The sequence below is a fragment of the Dipodomys merriami genome, unplaced genomic scaffold, assembly GCF_024711535.1.
Source record: "Dipodomys merriami isolate MVZ:Mamm:240054 unplaced genomic scaffold, mDipMer1.0.p SCAF_42, whole genome shotgun sequence".
Taxonomy (NCBI): Eukaryota; Metazoa; Chordata; class Mammalia; order Rodentia; family Heteromyidae; genus Dipodomys; species Dipodomys merriami.
Genome location: NW_027205826.1, coordinates 550,007 through 566,056, shown reverse-complemented (window position 1 = coordinate 566,056; position 16,050 = coordinate 550,007). Strand labels below are relative to the sequence as shown.

The window sequence follows — 16,050 nt, the reverse complement described above, 5'->3', positions numbered from 1 at the left end:
TCCTATCTGCTAGGGAGACAGACAAGTTTGGGGCTAGATTGTGCAAGACTGTCTCCAAAACAAAAACAAAAGCAAGGCAAAAAAACAGGAGCAGAGTTACAGAGCTTTCCTGGCATGCACAAAACCCTAAGTTCTACCCAGCACCACAAAAAACAAGAATTCATGTTATTTCCTGGATTTGCTTCTTCATCAGATGGGCTACTGAGATGTCCTCACAGCTGAACTCAGGTCTGCAATGCTGACTACTGCTGTTCTGGGACTGGACTTAATCACGTCCGGTCTATGAACAGCCTCTAGAGTTGCTTACTGGCTCCTGCTGAGAAGACAATTTTATATACTGCCAGATCTTGCCTATGCAACAGCTAGGTACTGGATTTCATGAAGGTTAAAGCTTCAAGCTAGTGGCACAGAAAAAAATCTGACCTCTCCTCCCTCCCCCGGAGTGTTTTACCTTTCAAATCTGTTACAACTCACAGGTATACAACAGTTGCCAGCACGATTTTTCTGATTTTTCTCTGGCAGCTGCAAAGCCAGAGCACATCATGTCACCCTGTGCATCTGCCAGCTTCTTTTGTGCAGCTCTTGCTCAGAATTTTAGCTAGTTTTTTAACCGGTACAATTCTCAATACCAGTGCTTGGTCTTTGTGCCCCAGATCTTGTCCACCAGCCTGCATTTAAGTCTTTTCAGTGTTTCTGATCTTTTTTTTTTTTTTTGGGGTCCAGTCATGGGGTCTGAATTCTGGGCCTGGGCGCTGTCCCTCAGCTCTTCAGCTCAAGGCTAGCGCTCTACCAGTTGAGCCACAGCGCCACTTCCAGCTTTTTTCTTTTTGCTTATGCGGTGCTGAGGAATCGAACCCAGGGCCTCATGCATGCAAGGCAAGCGCTCTACCACTGAGCCACCTTCCCAGCCCCTCTGATCACTTTTGATGGCTGAAACTTTAATGCAGCTGAACTGACCAACTTTTCTTCTTCTAAGGTTAATATTTGCTTGCCCAAGGTCAGAAAAATACTTGGAATTAAGTTTATTTATTTATTTTTTTGCTGGTCCTGGGGCCTGAACTCTGGGCCTGGGCACTGTCCCTCAGCTCTTCAGCTCAAGGCTAGCGCCCTACCACTTGAGCCACAGCACCACTTCCGGCTTTTTTGCTTATGTGGTGCTGAGGAATTGAACCTAGGGCCTCATGCATGCAAGGCAAGCACTCTACCACTAAGCCACCTCCCCAGCCCTTAAGTTTATTTTTGAAGACAAGTGTTCATCTTTCCTAAAGTTAGGTCCTTCCACATGTAAAAATCAAGTTTTTGTTTTGGTTCTTTACTAAAACAATCGCTATCTATGTGAAAAAACCTGGAGCTGCAATGCACTTCCACATGCACATGGCTCTGTACTCATGTCAGCACATCTGTCCTTGAGCTAACATGGTGGCATTCTGACTTCATAACTATACAGGAAGTCTCCAGCTGGTGGAGCACATCTCCGCTCAGCCCTCTTCTTTGCAAAGTGTGTTTTGGGTTTGGTCCTTTGATTTTCGATATGAAGTTTGGAATCACATGAACCTGCTCCAATCTGCACATGAGTTTGGGGAGAAACAACACTCTCATCTTCCCTCTGTGAGCAGCTGGGCCTCAACACACCCAGCCCCAACCTTCTTACCAATGATGTAGTAACTTTACTCCTTCAGTTTGCTGCACACCACCCTGTGAAATCTGAGTCTAGATACTTGAGTGTTTGTGTTGCTTCTCTAAAGAAAGCAAGCGCCTTTTCCAACTGCATGTTCAAACATTGGATCTTGCCATTCCATCTGCTAATTTTCCAACTTGTCTCCATAGTTTTTTGGTTTCCTATGCAGGAATATTGTTCTCAAAGCAAAGCACCATGTTTTGTTTTGTTGTCAGACAAGACTTGGACGTAGGACCTGGGTACTGTCCCTGAGCTTTTCTGCTCAGGGCTAACATTCTATGACTTTGAGCTAAAGCTCCACTTCTAGCTCTTTGGTGGTTAATTGGAGTTAAGAGTCTAACATACTTTGCTGCCTGGACTAGCTTCAAACCTCTATCCTCAGATCTCGGCCTCATGATTACAAGCATGAGCCACCAGCACTTGCTACCATGGTAGTTTTATTCCCTGTCCCTCTGCAACCCCACATTCTTGAGTGAATTGGCAGGCAGCCACCAGGCTTCAGTGCCCCAAAGCCTTGGCTTCCAACACTGTCTCACCGGGATGCTGCCTTGATGTTTGCTGTGGTTTCAGCAGATGTCCTTATTGGGAAGGAAACGTGCTTCTATTACTACTCTGCTTTGGTTTTATTTGTGCCAGTTTTGGGCTTGAACTCAGGGCCTGGAGAGCTGGTCCCTTAGCTTCTTTTTTTTTTTTTTTTTAATTGTATTTTATTTTATTTGAGAACATACTGTACAGGGGGGCTACAATTACATGGGCAGGATAATGCATACATTTCTTACCAAGCATTGCAGCCTCCTCCTTTGTTTACCCTTCACTTCCCTTCCCCGCCTCCCCCTCCCCCCACCCAATTTTACCCCCCTCCCCCCCCCTTAGCTTCTTTGATCAAGGCTAGTACTCTACTGCCTGAGTCACATTTCCATCACTAGCTTTTTGCTGATTAATTGACGATGAGTCTCTTGGGTTTGGCTGGCTTTGAAATGGGATCTTCTTGAACAGCAAGAATTACAGGCATGAGCAACAAGCGCTCACTTTTCTTCAGTTTCTAACTTCATATTTTATAATTTCTACTTTGGACCATGTTTTATAATGTATGTCCAACACTAGCCTAATTGATAAACAAAAGAGCTAGAAGATTTTGTGGAGATATCTTTAGAAAACACTCCCTTCTGTCTGGGCAATTATTTTAGAAAAGTGTGGTGCACATGACCCTGAGTGGTCCCATGCAGCGCCAATCTGCATCTGCACCAAGTAAACATGATCCAGGCAAAATGGAAATGCCCAGCACAGTGTGTATCTATTAGGAGACTGTCTGGTTCAGTTGTTCCAACTCATGGTGTCTCCCGCCCCTCAGCCCCACTCACAGCTCACACCTGCTCCCTTCAGCTGCAAGCCCCACTCACGCATCTCCCACCCGCTCAGCCGCAAGCCTCACTCACAGCTCCGCGCATGCTCTTTGGAAAGCAGGTAGTTGGCCAGAGGCGGTGTGTAGGTCAAACACTGAATGGTGGAGTTGAGGAAGCAGGTGTTGCCCAGGTTGTGCAGCCCTGCACCAACACGGAAGATGCGTTCCCACCGGAGGGACAGCTGCTCTGTGGGGAAGAGCACTTTCTGGGGGGCCGGGACTCCATCCCCTCCAAATGCACGCTCGCTGCCTGAGAAAGAGAAGAGTGCAGAAAAAGAAAGAGTAAGTCTGAACACACAGACACTCCTTGCTGGGTATCTACTCAGAAGACAGCATTGGGCAGTAACTGGCGTGCCCATGGACTGGAGGTTGCTAGAAAGGCCAAGAATAAATTTTGTCTTGTCACTCATTCCAGACTGCTTAGGTCTTGAATTCTAGAGTCCTAATCCCCGCACCTCCTGGATGAGAGAAAGAAGTGGGTCCTAGCACTGCTCCATATTATACCCCCCATACAGCCAGCCCATGTCTATTTCGAAGCCTCTCTTGTGAGCCTGTTAAACCTGAGGACTTGAGGAACGGCAGCTTCCAAGCAATGGCCAGCACACAGCCACTGCTGCTACCACCCCACATCATGACATCTACAAGGCCCAAAGACCCCATGGGAAGCATCAAGGCCCTGTCATTCAGCCACTGCTGCCATTGATCCTGGTCTGCCCACCCACTCAACACACAGCAAGGCCCGTCTTCAAGCACTTTCCCTTCTGGTACCCTGTTTCCTGGCCTGTAGCTCATCTCCACTCTTGTGCCGACCAGCCCCTTCTGCCCTGGGGTTCAGCAGCACATATTTGCTCTTCAAGGACTCTAGCTGGTAGGAAAAGCTCTTGCTGGCCGGCTCAAACTCAATCCTCTGTAAAAGGACTTTCTTGGCCGAGGTGGCCAGCAGCTTGCCCAGGTCTCCATCCTCAGCTGAGTCCTTGCGGCCAGGCTTCAGGGCCTCCTTCAGCTTATCGACGATTGGCATGGTGCATCCCTGTGGAAAGAACAGGACAGCACTAAGTTCCGGGAACAAGCTTGGCCACTGTGGATGGTGGCCACTAGTACAACAACCCTTACAGGGACATGCAGAGAGGGAGGCACTCAGATCCTGTGTAGTTCACATTTCCCTCTCCAAAAGACCACAGACACCCAACCAACAGTAAAAGGGCATAGGAACAGATCTGGCCTTCCCACAGTGTGAACATGGCACCTGGTGCTACCTCCTCCAGAAGGATAGTATGTGGTCTCAATGTCTGCTTACAGAGAACAATTAATTCACTCAGGTTACTCACACACACACAACCATGCAATGAAGACCTGGGTATGGTGATACAAGCCTATAATAATCCCAGCTATTTGAGGCCCTTACTAGGAGGCTAGCCAAGCAAAAAGTGAGGACCCTTCCCCCATTCAAACAAATAATCCAGGCACAGTGTCATATTCTATAGGTACGAGGACTGCCACAGGTAGGATGACTGTGGTTCAAGGCTAGCACCAGGCAAAAACACAAGAGCCTATCTGTCAAGTGTAGAGCAACTGCCTAGCAAGGCCAAATCTCAGTACTGAAAAAAAAAAGAGGAAACATCTTAATATTTGGGGATTGGTTACATGCATAAATCGTAATATTTCACATATATATTTGGGTTAAATAAATTATAAAAATGAATTTTTCCATTTTCTTTTCTTTTCTTTTTTTGGGTCCAGTCGTGAGGCCTGAACTCTGGGCCTGGGCACTGTCCCTCAGCTCTTCAGCTCAAGGCTAGAGCTCTACCACTTGAGCCACAGCACCACTTCTGGCTTTTTTCTTTTTGCTTATGCGGTGCTGAGGAATTGAACCCAGGGCCTCATGCATGTAAGACAAGCACTCTACCACTGAGTCACCTTCCCAGCCCCTCCATTTGTTTTTCTAATGTAGCTGCCATTCATTTTTAAGTTATATTGGCTCATTATATTTTTCTTTTTCTTTTTTTTTGTTGGTCATGGGGGCTTGAACTCTAGGCCTAGGCACTTTCCCTGAGCTCTTCAGCTCAATGATAGTGATTTACCACTTGAGCCACAGGTTTTCTGGTGGTTAATTGGAGATAAAGAGTCTCACAGACTTTCCTGCCTAGGCTGGCTTTGAACCACGATCCTTTGAACCACAGCCTCCTGAGTAGCTAGGATTATAGGCATGAGCCACCGGCACCCACCTGGCTCATTTTATTTCTATGGAAAATGTATATGCCTATTATCTCTAAGAGTAAGAAGAAAAAGAGAAAAGAAATAGGCCTGGAGAAGAGTTAAGTACAAGGCAGGTCTTGCCAACACTTCTCAAGAAAAGCTAGGGGACAGGTAGGGACCAGGCCCTGGAAAGTGGCAGACTTGGGGGTTTCTACCACCTTTAGCCACAGATCTGGGGATAAGGTGGATTGTAAAATAGGAACAAAGATAGTGGAAAGTAGCTGCAGGGATAGTGAGATGGCTGGTTACGTGGCGTCCCTAACAGAGGAGGGGCAGATACTGCACAGAAACTGGAAGACAGGATACTACCATCACCTGACTGCCACCCCTACATGCATCACTAGTCTGCCCACCCTCAAGCATCAAAAGTCAAAGCTTTCATTATTTGGGTCACAACTAGAAAATATGTCCCCAAAGTGCCCATTCATATCAGATGTGATGACTCAGAAAACCTGGATGTAATACCTAGACTTCCCTGGAGAATCAGCTCATCAAAACTCCACTCCAGGTGACACTGATCAAGACACACTGTACTCATTACCTGACTTAGGGGGCTGTAACCTCCTTGTACAATCACTTAGTAATTAAAAACAAAAAAACCACTAACCTCCACTCTAGTGGAAGAAGGAACACTCCTGTCAGCTCTAAGTCACTCAAATAGGTCATTACAGATCATCTAATTTCATATATAGATCACTTATATGTAAGTACATCTATAAAGAATATAGGTGTGCAAGAAACTCTAGTACCAGCTCTCTAGGGTGAGGAAATCTATTACCCAGCCTCTGCTTACATCTTTAACTAAGACAATCTCACCAACAATAATCACTGCTGTCTCAGGTAGGAAGAGACCTGGGCCACTCACCTGGATGAGTGACCCTGGCTGCCACTTCCCTAGCCAGCAGGGAGTCAGGTTCCGAAGGGTAAGTTCTGGTGGGGCAGGTGATCTGTCTGCTGGACCTTGGCCTTGTCAGTCACCAACACTGCCAAGTGTAGTATCCAGAATGGTTGTCAACACCTATGGGATGAGCAGGAAGACATCACCAAAGCCAACTCTTCACTTGTCTTCCCGTGGATTTCGTGTGGGAAGAAGGTGACCTTCCACTAGGAAACAGTCATCAATCAGGTTAAAGGGAGCCAGGTGTGAACAAAAGGTAAAATTTTTTTAAGTGGTGGCAGAAAAGACCAGCCTCCCTTTTAACAGCTGCACCTGAAATCTTAAGCGCTAACCTAAAACTCATCTCTGTGATGTGTGAGGACCAAGGGAAAAAAAAAATGTTCTTGCCCAGCAAGCTCTCTGCTGTGCACGATTAAAGCAAACACCTGGGGGGGGAGGGGGGCCGCAGGATGGTGTCTGCAGGGGGGAATTCTTAGGAAATCTGGCATCTGTTCGGGGACAACTTACAGCTCTATCAACATGCATCTCTAGCCCTCAAAGTACTCAAGCACAGCTACCTTTCACACCAACACCCTCGGCACCCATTCTGTCTCCTCCCGCACGCCGACAGCCCAGCACGTGCTGAAGACCGGGAGTCCCAGACGGGAGAGGCCGGAGGCCCCAGACGCGGCTGAGCACGCCGGGCTCAACCGTGTGGGCGCGGGGTTATCCGCCACCCCCGGCCGGTCTCTAGTTTGAGGGTGCACGCAGCTCCCCAGGGGGCTCGCCACACAGCCCGGCGGCCGCGGTGGGCATGTCAAGACCCTCGTCGTCCCCGGCCCGCCTCGGACCGTGACCACGAGGAAGGCCCCGCGCCCCCGGCCCGCCGCCGACGCCGCGGGGAAGGCCGGGACCCCGCAGAGCGGATGCCCGGGGGCGCGGCGGGGCTGAGGCCTGGCCACGGGGCGGCGGCGCCCCGGCCGCCCCCTCGTCCCCGGCTCCCCGCCGGCGCCCCTTCTCGGGGGCCCGCGACGCCCGCTCTGACAGCGGGGTCACCCCGCGCGGACGACGCGTCCCCAGGCCCCTTCTTGGGGACCCCCGGGCGTTTGGAGTGGTTCCGGGCGCTCCCGCCCCGGGGCCCGCGGACCGCGCCGCCCCCCGCGCCCCCCGCGGGCCGCTCCGCCCGCCTCAGCTCACCGGGCGCCCTCAGCCGCCCGCCGCAGGACCGCAAGGTGTCGGCGTCCGCTCGGGTCCCGGCCCGCACGCTCACCATCCGGGTCTCCGGCGCCTCACACACGTGTCACGGCGACGCTTAAAGGAGCCGCGTGCCGGGACCGCGCCGCTCGGCCCAGAAGCAAGCTCCTCAGCTTTAAGAGGCGGGCCCTCCCGCTGACCAGCGCCGCGCGTCACCTCCCGTCACCTCCCGGCCCCCCGGGCCCCTCCCGCTTACGCGATGACGCAAGCGAGCAGAGGCAAGGACGCCCCGCCTCCCGGGTCGCGTGCGCTTCCCGCAGAGCACGTGAGGCGTCGTCACTTCCGGGGCGGTGCCGGCGGCGGGCGGAACCTGGGTGCCCCAGGGCCGCGAGACCCCGGCGAGCGGGCCGTGTCACCGGCGAGCGGCTGCGGCGCGTCGGCCTCCGCCTCCCGGGCCGCCGTCTGCCCGGCTGGCGGCGTGTGGCGGCGCACCGCGCCCGCCCCGGGGCCCGCCGGGGCCGAGGACGCACCGGATTGGCCCCGGGCGGGGGGGGAGGCACCGTGGGAGGGAGGGCGCGGTGGGTGGGGCTGTTTTTAGTGCGGTGCTGGGGGCCGAACCCGGGACCCCGTGCGTGTTCAGCCAGTGCTGCGCCGCGCTCGCTGCGCCCGCAGCCCCTCCGCCCTTGCGTTGAGGCCGCGCCGCCCTGGTTGACCGGCGCCCTCTGCCTGGATGACCGGCGCGGCCCGCCCCCCGCCCCGCCCGGCCCGGCCCGCAGGTGCCGGACCCCGGCCAGCCCGCCACGGGGACCACGGCCTCCAGCCAGCCTTTGCTTTCCGTCTGGACGCTGCTGCCCCCGGCGCTGGGGCCCGGGGCCCGGGGCTTGCTGTCCTTGAGGTTTCTCTGCTCACCTCCAGCCCTCATTTCTGGCTTTGTTTTTGGTGGGGAGATAGGAGTCTCACCGACTTAGGCCTGCCCAGGCCGGCCTCGAACCCCAGTCCTCTGGTCTCGGCCTTGTGATCCAGGGTTGCAGGTCAGAGCCACCGGCGCCTGACCGACTGCCCACTGCATCAGAGGGTGTCTCAAAGGGTGCGGGCCTGACACAAGGTATCACTGGTCACTCACTGTGTTTCTGGCTGAAAGGGGCCCGCGGGCAGAAGAATAAAACCTTGGCTGCTTTGTTTCGGTTTGGATCCCAGCTCTGCCCTAATGAGTCTATCGCTTTGGCGATTTCCCTTAATTTACCCAAGCCTTGGTTTCCTCATCTGAGGAAAATGATCTGCATCTCTCTTCTTCAGAGAACAAAACCGACACTTGCTACTATGGGTATCAGAAACCAAGGTGGCCACTCTTACCAATACAGTGAGATTTCATCTTCATGGCCATCCCACCAAAGGGTTCATTTTACAGAGGGTGTTATTTTACAGATTAAAAACAACAACAACAAACAAAACCTGAGTGTGCAAGACCAAGTCTGCCAGGTTCCAAGTTCACACTGAGCTGAGATAGTCAGTTACTTATTTTGGGGGGAAAAGACAGGAACTGTTGGAAGCCCTCAAGTTTGCCAGTAACACCTGAAACCTAGAATTATGGTGGGAGGGACTTTGACGCCCCCATCTCCGCTGCCCAATTCCCTCACAGAGAAAGTCCCCCACATGTTCACAGGGCCAAGTTGAACATCTTTTCATGTGCTCACCTCCAAAGGGCACCTGAGAATTGCAAATGAAAGCCACATTGAGGCCTGACATGGCAGTGCACTACTGTGGTCCCTTCACTCCAGAATCTGAGGAAGGAAAACCTCAAGTTCAAAGCCAGCCTGGGCTACATGACTAGACCTCATCTCAAACAAAACACTCTAACCAAAATTAACTGTATTTGAACATACCTTGAGAAAAAGGTATGTTAACAGTAATACTGTCACCCAGAAGTTGCTTGGTTGGCTGCTAAGCCTGGAAGATTCAGGTAAAATGGACTCAGCCCTTCCTCCAATTTCATTGCCTTCAGGAATGGCAGAAGATGTGTGGTGATCTCTGGGAAGATCTTTTATTGCAGTTCTAATTGTAGATTACTCCCTTTTTTGACTTCTACATCAGTTGTGGCCCTTGGTCCCTATGAGTTTGTTCATGCTAAGCCTCCCCAGCCCTGACAGTTTACAGTTCCTAGAAACTTCAAGATCCAACCCCTAGTCTTGCCACAGCTAGTGCATAACAGCTCTGTGATGGGCATCTCTGTGGTCCTGGGTTGCCAGATTCCAGAGAAAAACCCTCATCGGAGGTACACACCTGTGTCATCTTCCCACTCCATGTCCACAGATCTGTTAGCATTGTTCCAGAAGCCTGGCGAAGGCAGAAGGGCCTGGCATGATCAAGGCCCTCACAGCACTGGTACCAAAATAAAGACCTCCCTCTCAATGGCCCAGCAGTTTTCTCACGTTTGATTTTGTTTAGTCTCAAAAGGAATCTCATTGGTGGTAGTTCTCATTCGCCTGTACCAAGAGGAGTTCTGCAGGGCTAGTGGAGGCCAGGAGGGGGTGCCACATGCCAGGCTCACCCCCAGGCAAGCCCAGGAGCCGCTGTGACCTGCTTCCACAAGAGTCAAACAGGAAGTAGTTTGCTGTTTTGTAATTTGCTATAATAATTTGTACTTTTTTTTCTTTTTGCTGGTCCTGGAGCTTGAACTCAGTACCTGGGCACTGTCCCTGAGCTTCTTTTGCTCAAGGCTAGCGCACTACCACTTGAGGCACAGCACCACTTCCGGCTTTTTCTGTTTATGTAGTGCTGAGGAATCCAACTCAGGGCTTCATGCATGCTAGGCAGGCACTCTACCACTAAGCCACTCCTAGCCCTGTATTTGTTTAATATCCCTCTTGCACCATTGACTGGAAATACAAACAGTAGTCAGTCATGTGGGTTTCCCTCCCCTTTCTGAGACCCATCATGATACAGCTAGGGCATGTCCAGGCTCTGAAGAATCGCCCCAAGGTGCCAGCTGTTGGCCTGCGCTCCTAGGCTGAGGGTCCCTGCCTAGGTCCTGTGGGACCACCTTCAGCCCAAGGCCACTTGGGTCTTTCCCCAGAATTCACTGGACTGGGACCCCTTCCCCACAAAGAACTTAAGTCGCCAGGGTTTCCCCAATAGCCCAAGTTGGGTTACTTTTCTAAACCTTCTTCAGGCACCTTGGCTATGCAGCTGTGGGTTTACACCCTACGAAGTTTCTTTCCAAGAACCCTAAACTGTCAGGGGGTGGCTAGCAAGGCAGTTTTAGAACTGCCCTCTAGGGACGGTGCTGGGGGGAACTTCTAATTCTTGTTCTTCAGATGGGCATTTACAGATGCGATCTTCTGCAGGGAGGCTCACTGGAGGTGCTGGTGGTTGGGCCGGGCCCGGCACCAGCCTTTCATTCCTCAGCTAGAAGGTAGTGCATGGCAAGCAGTCACACAAGAGCCCGGCTTCTCATTGATAATATTGTTTATTGTCGATTGACAGAGCGATCACTCAAAAATGATACAAAGCATGAGAGACAAGCGCAGTGTGCTTGTTGACTCTAAACGACTCTCACGTGTTCCCAGCACGGGGTGGGGTGGGGGGGGTCTCAGACTTCATATTCCAGCATGAATACATTGTTCTCCCCCCATCCACCAACAACAGAAAAAATCCGAACAAAAAACAAAATCAACAAAGCTTTAAATTATAGCAGTAAGCTCACAGATATTTCTTAATACTTATCAAGCAAAGATTTGGAAACAACTACAATGTAAACTTCATTTTAAATATTTCGAGTTGCTTGCATGATAAAAATAGAGGAGAAGGAGTGCTCAGAACGTATAAATTAAACAATGCCAAATGGAGACTGCTTCTTAGACTATATATTACAATTGTTGGCTGTGAAGGTATGGCGTGGCCGGCCTGGGCTGCTGCAGGCGTGGTATCCTGATCTGTGGTTGCCTGTTTGCTTTCCGCTCAGCATGGTTCGAAAACCAAGGTGCATGGATCAAATAGAAAGGCCATGTTTATGAACCAGCTGACTTTGTAATACTCTGAACCAGAGAACAAAAGATGGGAAGATACGAGCAAATGCTCAAAGAAGTGAAGGAAAAGATGGGAGGGGTCCACTGTCACAGGCCGGGGACCACACCACGCCTTCCACTGTGGGTCAAATGCTTCCACGATGCAGAGACCCTGTTTAAAAAGTGCAAGTCTAACACCTACCAAAGGTAATTCAAAAATAAAACAGCACAGGAATGATTACAGCGATGTCAAAAACAAAAAACAAAAACAACGAAACATCGAGGAAGTCAGCAGAAACAGGAGCAATTGTTACATGTGATCACCATATGGGAAGCAAACGGGGTGGGGTGTTCTATGGACCGGAGGGTCAGTGTGGTCTATATACTGAAATCACATGGACTGATCCATTATGACATCTTACCAACTCTAGGTCTCTGTACAGCATGAAAACTCCCTGGGGGTGGGGGTGGGCAGGGTTAGGGGCTGATTCCTGGATTTTCTCCCAGTCTCCTATGAGAGGAAGTCATCAGTTTCTATGCTGACCAGGTCCCGTGGTGCGGGGGCTGTGCACCGCCCGGGGGGAGTCAGGAGTCTTATGGTGAGTTGCTTTGGGCAGGGTGGGGGGTGATCTGGAGATGGGGGTCGTTGCAAGGATTCTGCAGAAGGACTACTCCAAGCCTGTCCTCATCACTGCCGCGGCACCTGGACGTCAGCGCCGTGCACGTGGGGGTCCTTGAAACAGTTTGTCTTTTCAACCCCAGTCAGAGGTAAAAAGAGATGATCGGAATTGTAATCGAGCAACCTCTCATGGTATTGGCATCAAAAGACCATCTTTAGGGGAGCTGTGGGTCCCGTTACCCAGAAGGTGTCTTAAAAAAAAAAGTGGGTCATCACTGTGGCGATAGGAAATGGACATAGCCTGTTCTAACCTGCAACTCAGATCCTTACGCCTTCGGAAAATTCTCCCTTAGAAACATGAGATGTCTTTTGAAACAGGCCACAGAATTCCGGGGGCTCAGAGAGAAGGCCCAGGGCCGACAGGATCCTGCCTGGGCAGGCCTTACTACACTCCACTAAGACACTGGCAGAAAGCCACTCACAGAATAGGAGGTGTCACTAAGCCTCTGGGGGCAGTATCCACACACAGGGGGGGAGAAGAGGGGGATGGCTGCACACCGCCAGGGGATAGCACAGCCACGTGGCTCAATCCAGCCACTTGACGCCAGCTGGAAGCGGGGCGTGAGCTACAAGGACAGCCAGCCCCTCGCCCGCCCCAGTGCCAGCCCTCAGCGTGGAGGCTACAGTTCCCCTCTAGGAGCTGTGACTCATGGGAGGAAGGGGTCAAAAATGACTTGACTGAAGAGGAAACCTGGTTCTCAAAGCCTCTAGTCTCCACCAGGCCTGAGGGAGGCTCCACCAGAGCCCTGCAGGTGCACAGGTCTTGGCGGGTTCGGGGGGTGGGGGGCACTTCCAGGGTCACTCCCGGCTTGAGGGGGTCACGGATGCTGGGAGCCTGTGACGGGCGCGAAGGAGATGGAATGCACTTACAAGGGCCTGGGACTGTCACCCTAGGCCAAAGGGCTGGCCTCCGCCGCAGAAAGCAAGGGCCATGCCCCTCTCGGGAGGAGCAGGACCTGGTAGGCCTGCTACACAGTCTTGCAACGACCCTCAAACGTTTCTGCAAAAATGCACATTTCCAGGCTCTGCCCTAACCGGGCTTGGGGGACCCCCAAATGCTGCCTGCTTGGCATCTGGGAGGGCTGAACCCAAGGATAGAAGACTGAGACACATGGTGCCCAGGTTGGCGGATGGAGGCGGTGTAGGAGAGACCTGTCCCCCCGCCCCCCAGACCCACAGCCATGTTTAGAGGAAAGGAGGGAATGGGCAGAACCCCACTTGTGTGGGACCTACTCGGAAGATGATTTTTTTACTCATGCTGATTGCAGGACGGGATGTCAGAGCTGGACCAGTCGAAACCCTTGGAGGCTTTTCAATCGGCCACAGGGGGGAGGGGGTGCTGTTGGCCCAATTATGGGTCCTCAATGTCGAGAAACTCCTGCTTGGGAGGCGCCGCCCCGCGGTACCACGCGCACGACCCATCGCTTCTCTTGATGCAGGCGAAGAACTTGGCCTGAAGCCCATTGATGTTCTTCTCTGTGACCCAGTCCATCCAGAGGCACTCATCCGGAGAGGAGATGTAGCAGGGGATCATGGGACAGCGTGTGATCTGGGGAGGGACATACAGGTGGATTTAGTTGAGGACCAAGGAACAGGCAAGGGCCAAGGCTGCTCCGGGGGCATCTCCAGAATCCAGCTGGGCCAGCCCAGGGCTTTTGACCTTGCTGGCTCTATACGGTAGCAGGCAGTCTGCTCAAGGAGCTGGTGGTGGGAGAAGGCAGAAAGCCTGAGTATCTACCTGACTGGGTCTCTCTGCTTTCGGACATCTGGTCTACCTGCTCTACGAGTTAAAAAGGCATGACAGCAGCTACCCTTGCATTTCCTTGAGACAGAGGTGAGCTGAGTGAGACTGCCAGGATTCCGCTTTCAAGCGTGAGCTCTAAGGTAATGAGCAAAGCATCGGCTTTAATGGAGAAGCACAGCTAAGGCAGCCAGGCCTTGGAATTCACACCTCCCAGGAGCTAAGAGATGGACAGATGCTGGACAAAAGGGAAGGAGACTTCCCAAATAGCTTCCCATCATGCAGGACAGCTTCTGCTGGTAACTCCGGGTCCTACACTCACTCCTGGTGACATGTGTGTTACCAGCCACCCAGCGGTGCTTCCTCCCTTGTGGATGGGTGGGGTAGGGCAGTGCCCTGGAGGGGATCTCACCCTCCCTGGCCACACTGAGTGCCTGAACCACCCCAGCTCCGCTCAGCTCAGTCACCAGGCAGACTGCAGGAAGGGAGGCAGGCACATCCGCTGTTGCCAACACACAGGGCTCAGGTGTGGAAATGTCTGGAATGTTGGTAGTATAATGCCTAGGGTGCCCTCTCACAAGGCACACAAATGTTTCCACTTGTGCATTTGTAGGGGGAAAAAACAACTAAGGGGGTCCATGTGCGTCCTTCAAACTTTCTTTTCCCGGAAAGGCTTTTCTTCCTAGTTGTGTGACACCTTCCAAATGTCCCTGGTCACAGATGCCACTTGAAGCTCTCAAGGTTGTAGCTGGGGAGCTAGAGGAGGTCCCGGGGAAGCCACACCTTCCCAGAGTGGAGGCCTAACTCACACTCTAGTGAACAGAGGGGCTTTGGAAGCCAACGGTCCCAAAGCCCAGCTGTCCGCCCAAGTCCTGATGAACCCAGGTGCTCACCTTGCACTCGCAGCCCATCTGGTACCTGTGGTTCAGGCTCTTCTTCTGGGTGGTACTCAGGGTGTCCCAGGGCACGATGAAGTCACACAGGGTGATGTGCATCTTGCCATCCCCCTCAGCCTTTCCTGTGGAGAGAGGGGAATCTCTTAGCTCAGGGTCAGGTTGAGTTTTCCTCCCAGCCTCCTCCCCCTTTGGGTGCAACTAGGGGCTACTGAGACTGATTCCAATATTACCTGTGACTGTTTAGTCTGAGTCTTAAAATAATGCATATTTGCTGGGAGTGGGGGCACATGTCTGTAATCCTGGTGGTCAGGTGACTGAAGAAGGAGTATCGCAAGTCTAAGGCCAGGCACCTGGGCTACACAGGGAGACCTGTCTCAAAAACCCACGCATACGTGTGTGTATAGATATGCATGTATCTATACACACATGCACATGTATATATGGTACATACAAGATAGATTTATGTATGCATATGTGTATATGTGTATATGTATATCATGTTTGTTGTAGAAACAACAAAAGAAAACCATGTGGCATATAGATTGTGTCATTTCCTGTTTTTCTGTGTGTGAACCAGTACAGGGGCTTGAACTCAGGATTTCTGCACTCTCGCTTGGCTTGCTTGCTCGTGGCTGCTGCTCTACCACTTGAGCTGAACCTCCAGTCTAGCATTTTGCTGGCTAATTGGAAATAAGAGGAACTTTTCTCTCTGGGCTGGCTTGAACTGCAATCCTCAGGTCTCAGCCTCCTGAGAGGCTAAGATTACAGATGTGAGCCACTGACACCTGGCTTGTTTCCTGCTTTATTTTACACTGAGTATTTATTCCAGTGGGCACCATTCCCCACTGGATGGTGAACATGCATTTTTTCTCTTTGAGTAAAGCAAGTACTTGGAACTCTGAAACATTAAGGACCTGCCCTCCATGCCCCTCACAGGGCGCTGGGCGCTGGGCGCTGCTGTCCCTATCTGTGGCTCAAGCTCCCAACTCAGCTCCCTCTGTTGCTGTCATATTCACACCGAGCAGGAGGAAAAGAAAAGGAAGCGCACATTCCGGTGAATGGCGGCTGCAGGGTGATTTAAAAGCTCGTTCCCCCAGACCTCAGAGACGCATGGACGAGTCCCATCCACCAGCCCCAGCCTGGCGTGTGCCCCTCAGCTTAACTAATGTCAGCACATCGACCTTACACCAGGCACAGCACAGGATGCACAGAGTCCACTAACAGAACTGTACCTCAGTGAAGCAACTGCTCCTCCATCACGAGTAAAAGACACTTGGACCCACAGGGGTCCCATGGGGGAAGTGTGGCTGGGTTTGGAGTGGG

The 16,050-nt window shown here is 52.0% G+C and overlaps 2 protein-coding genes across 4 annotated transcripts in view; both read right to left on the bottom strand.

Annotated features, from left to right (window-relative positions):
• Window positions 1–7,493, bottom strand: part of Usp36 (ubiquitin specific peptidase 36) — a 33,680-nt gene extending 26,187 nt beyond the window's left edge. For both annotated transcript variants that reach the window (XM_069992863.1, XM_069992864.1), the window contains exons 1-4: window positions 7,411–7,493; window positions 6,202–6,354; window positions 3,849–4,110; window positions 3,115–3,330 (exon numbers count right to left, since the gene is read on the bottom strand). In XM_069992863.1, coding sequence (XP_069848964.1) covers window positions 3,115–3,330; window positions 3,849–4,101 — 469 coding nt within the window. In that variant the 5' untranslated portion in view covers window positions 4,102–4,110; window positions 6,202–6,354; window positions 7,411–7,493. The remainder of the gene's footprint in view (window positions 1–3,114; window positions 3,331–3,848; window positions 4,111–6,201; window positions 6,355–7,410) is intronic.
• Window positions 7,494–10,854: 3,361 nt separating this feature from the next.
• Timp2 (TIMP metallopeptidase inhibitor 2) overlaps window positions 10,855–16,050 on the bottom strand; it is a 45,619-nt gene continuing 40,423 nt past the window's right edge. For both annotated transcript variants that reach the window (XM_069992859.1, XM_069992862.1), the window contains 2 exons: window positions 14,725–14,849; window positions 10,855–13,639 (listed from right to left, as the gene is read on the bottom strand). In XM_069992859.1, the coding sequence (XP_069848960.1) occupies window positions 13,442–13,639; window positions 14,725–14,849 (323 nt within the window). In that variant the 3' untranslated portion in view covers window positions 10,855–13,441. The remainder of the gene's footprint in view (window positions 13,640–14,724; window positions 14,850–16,050) is intronic.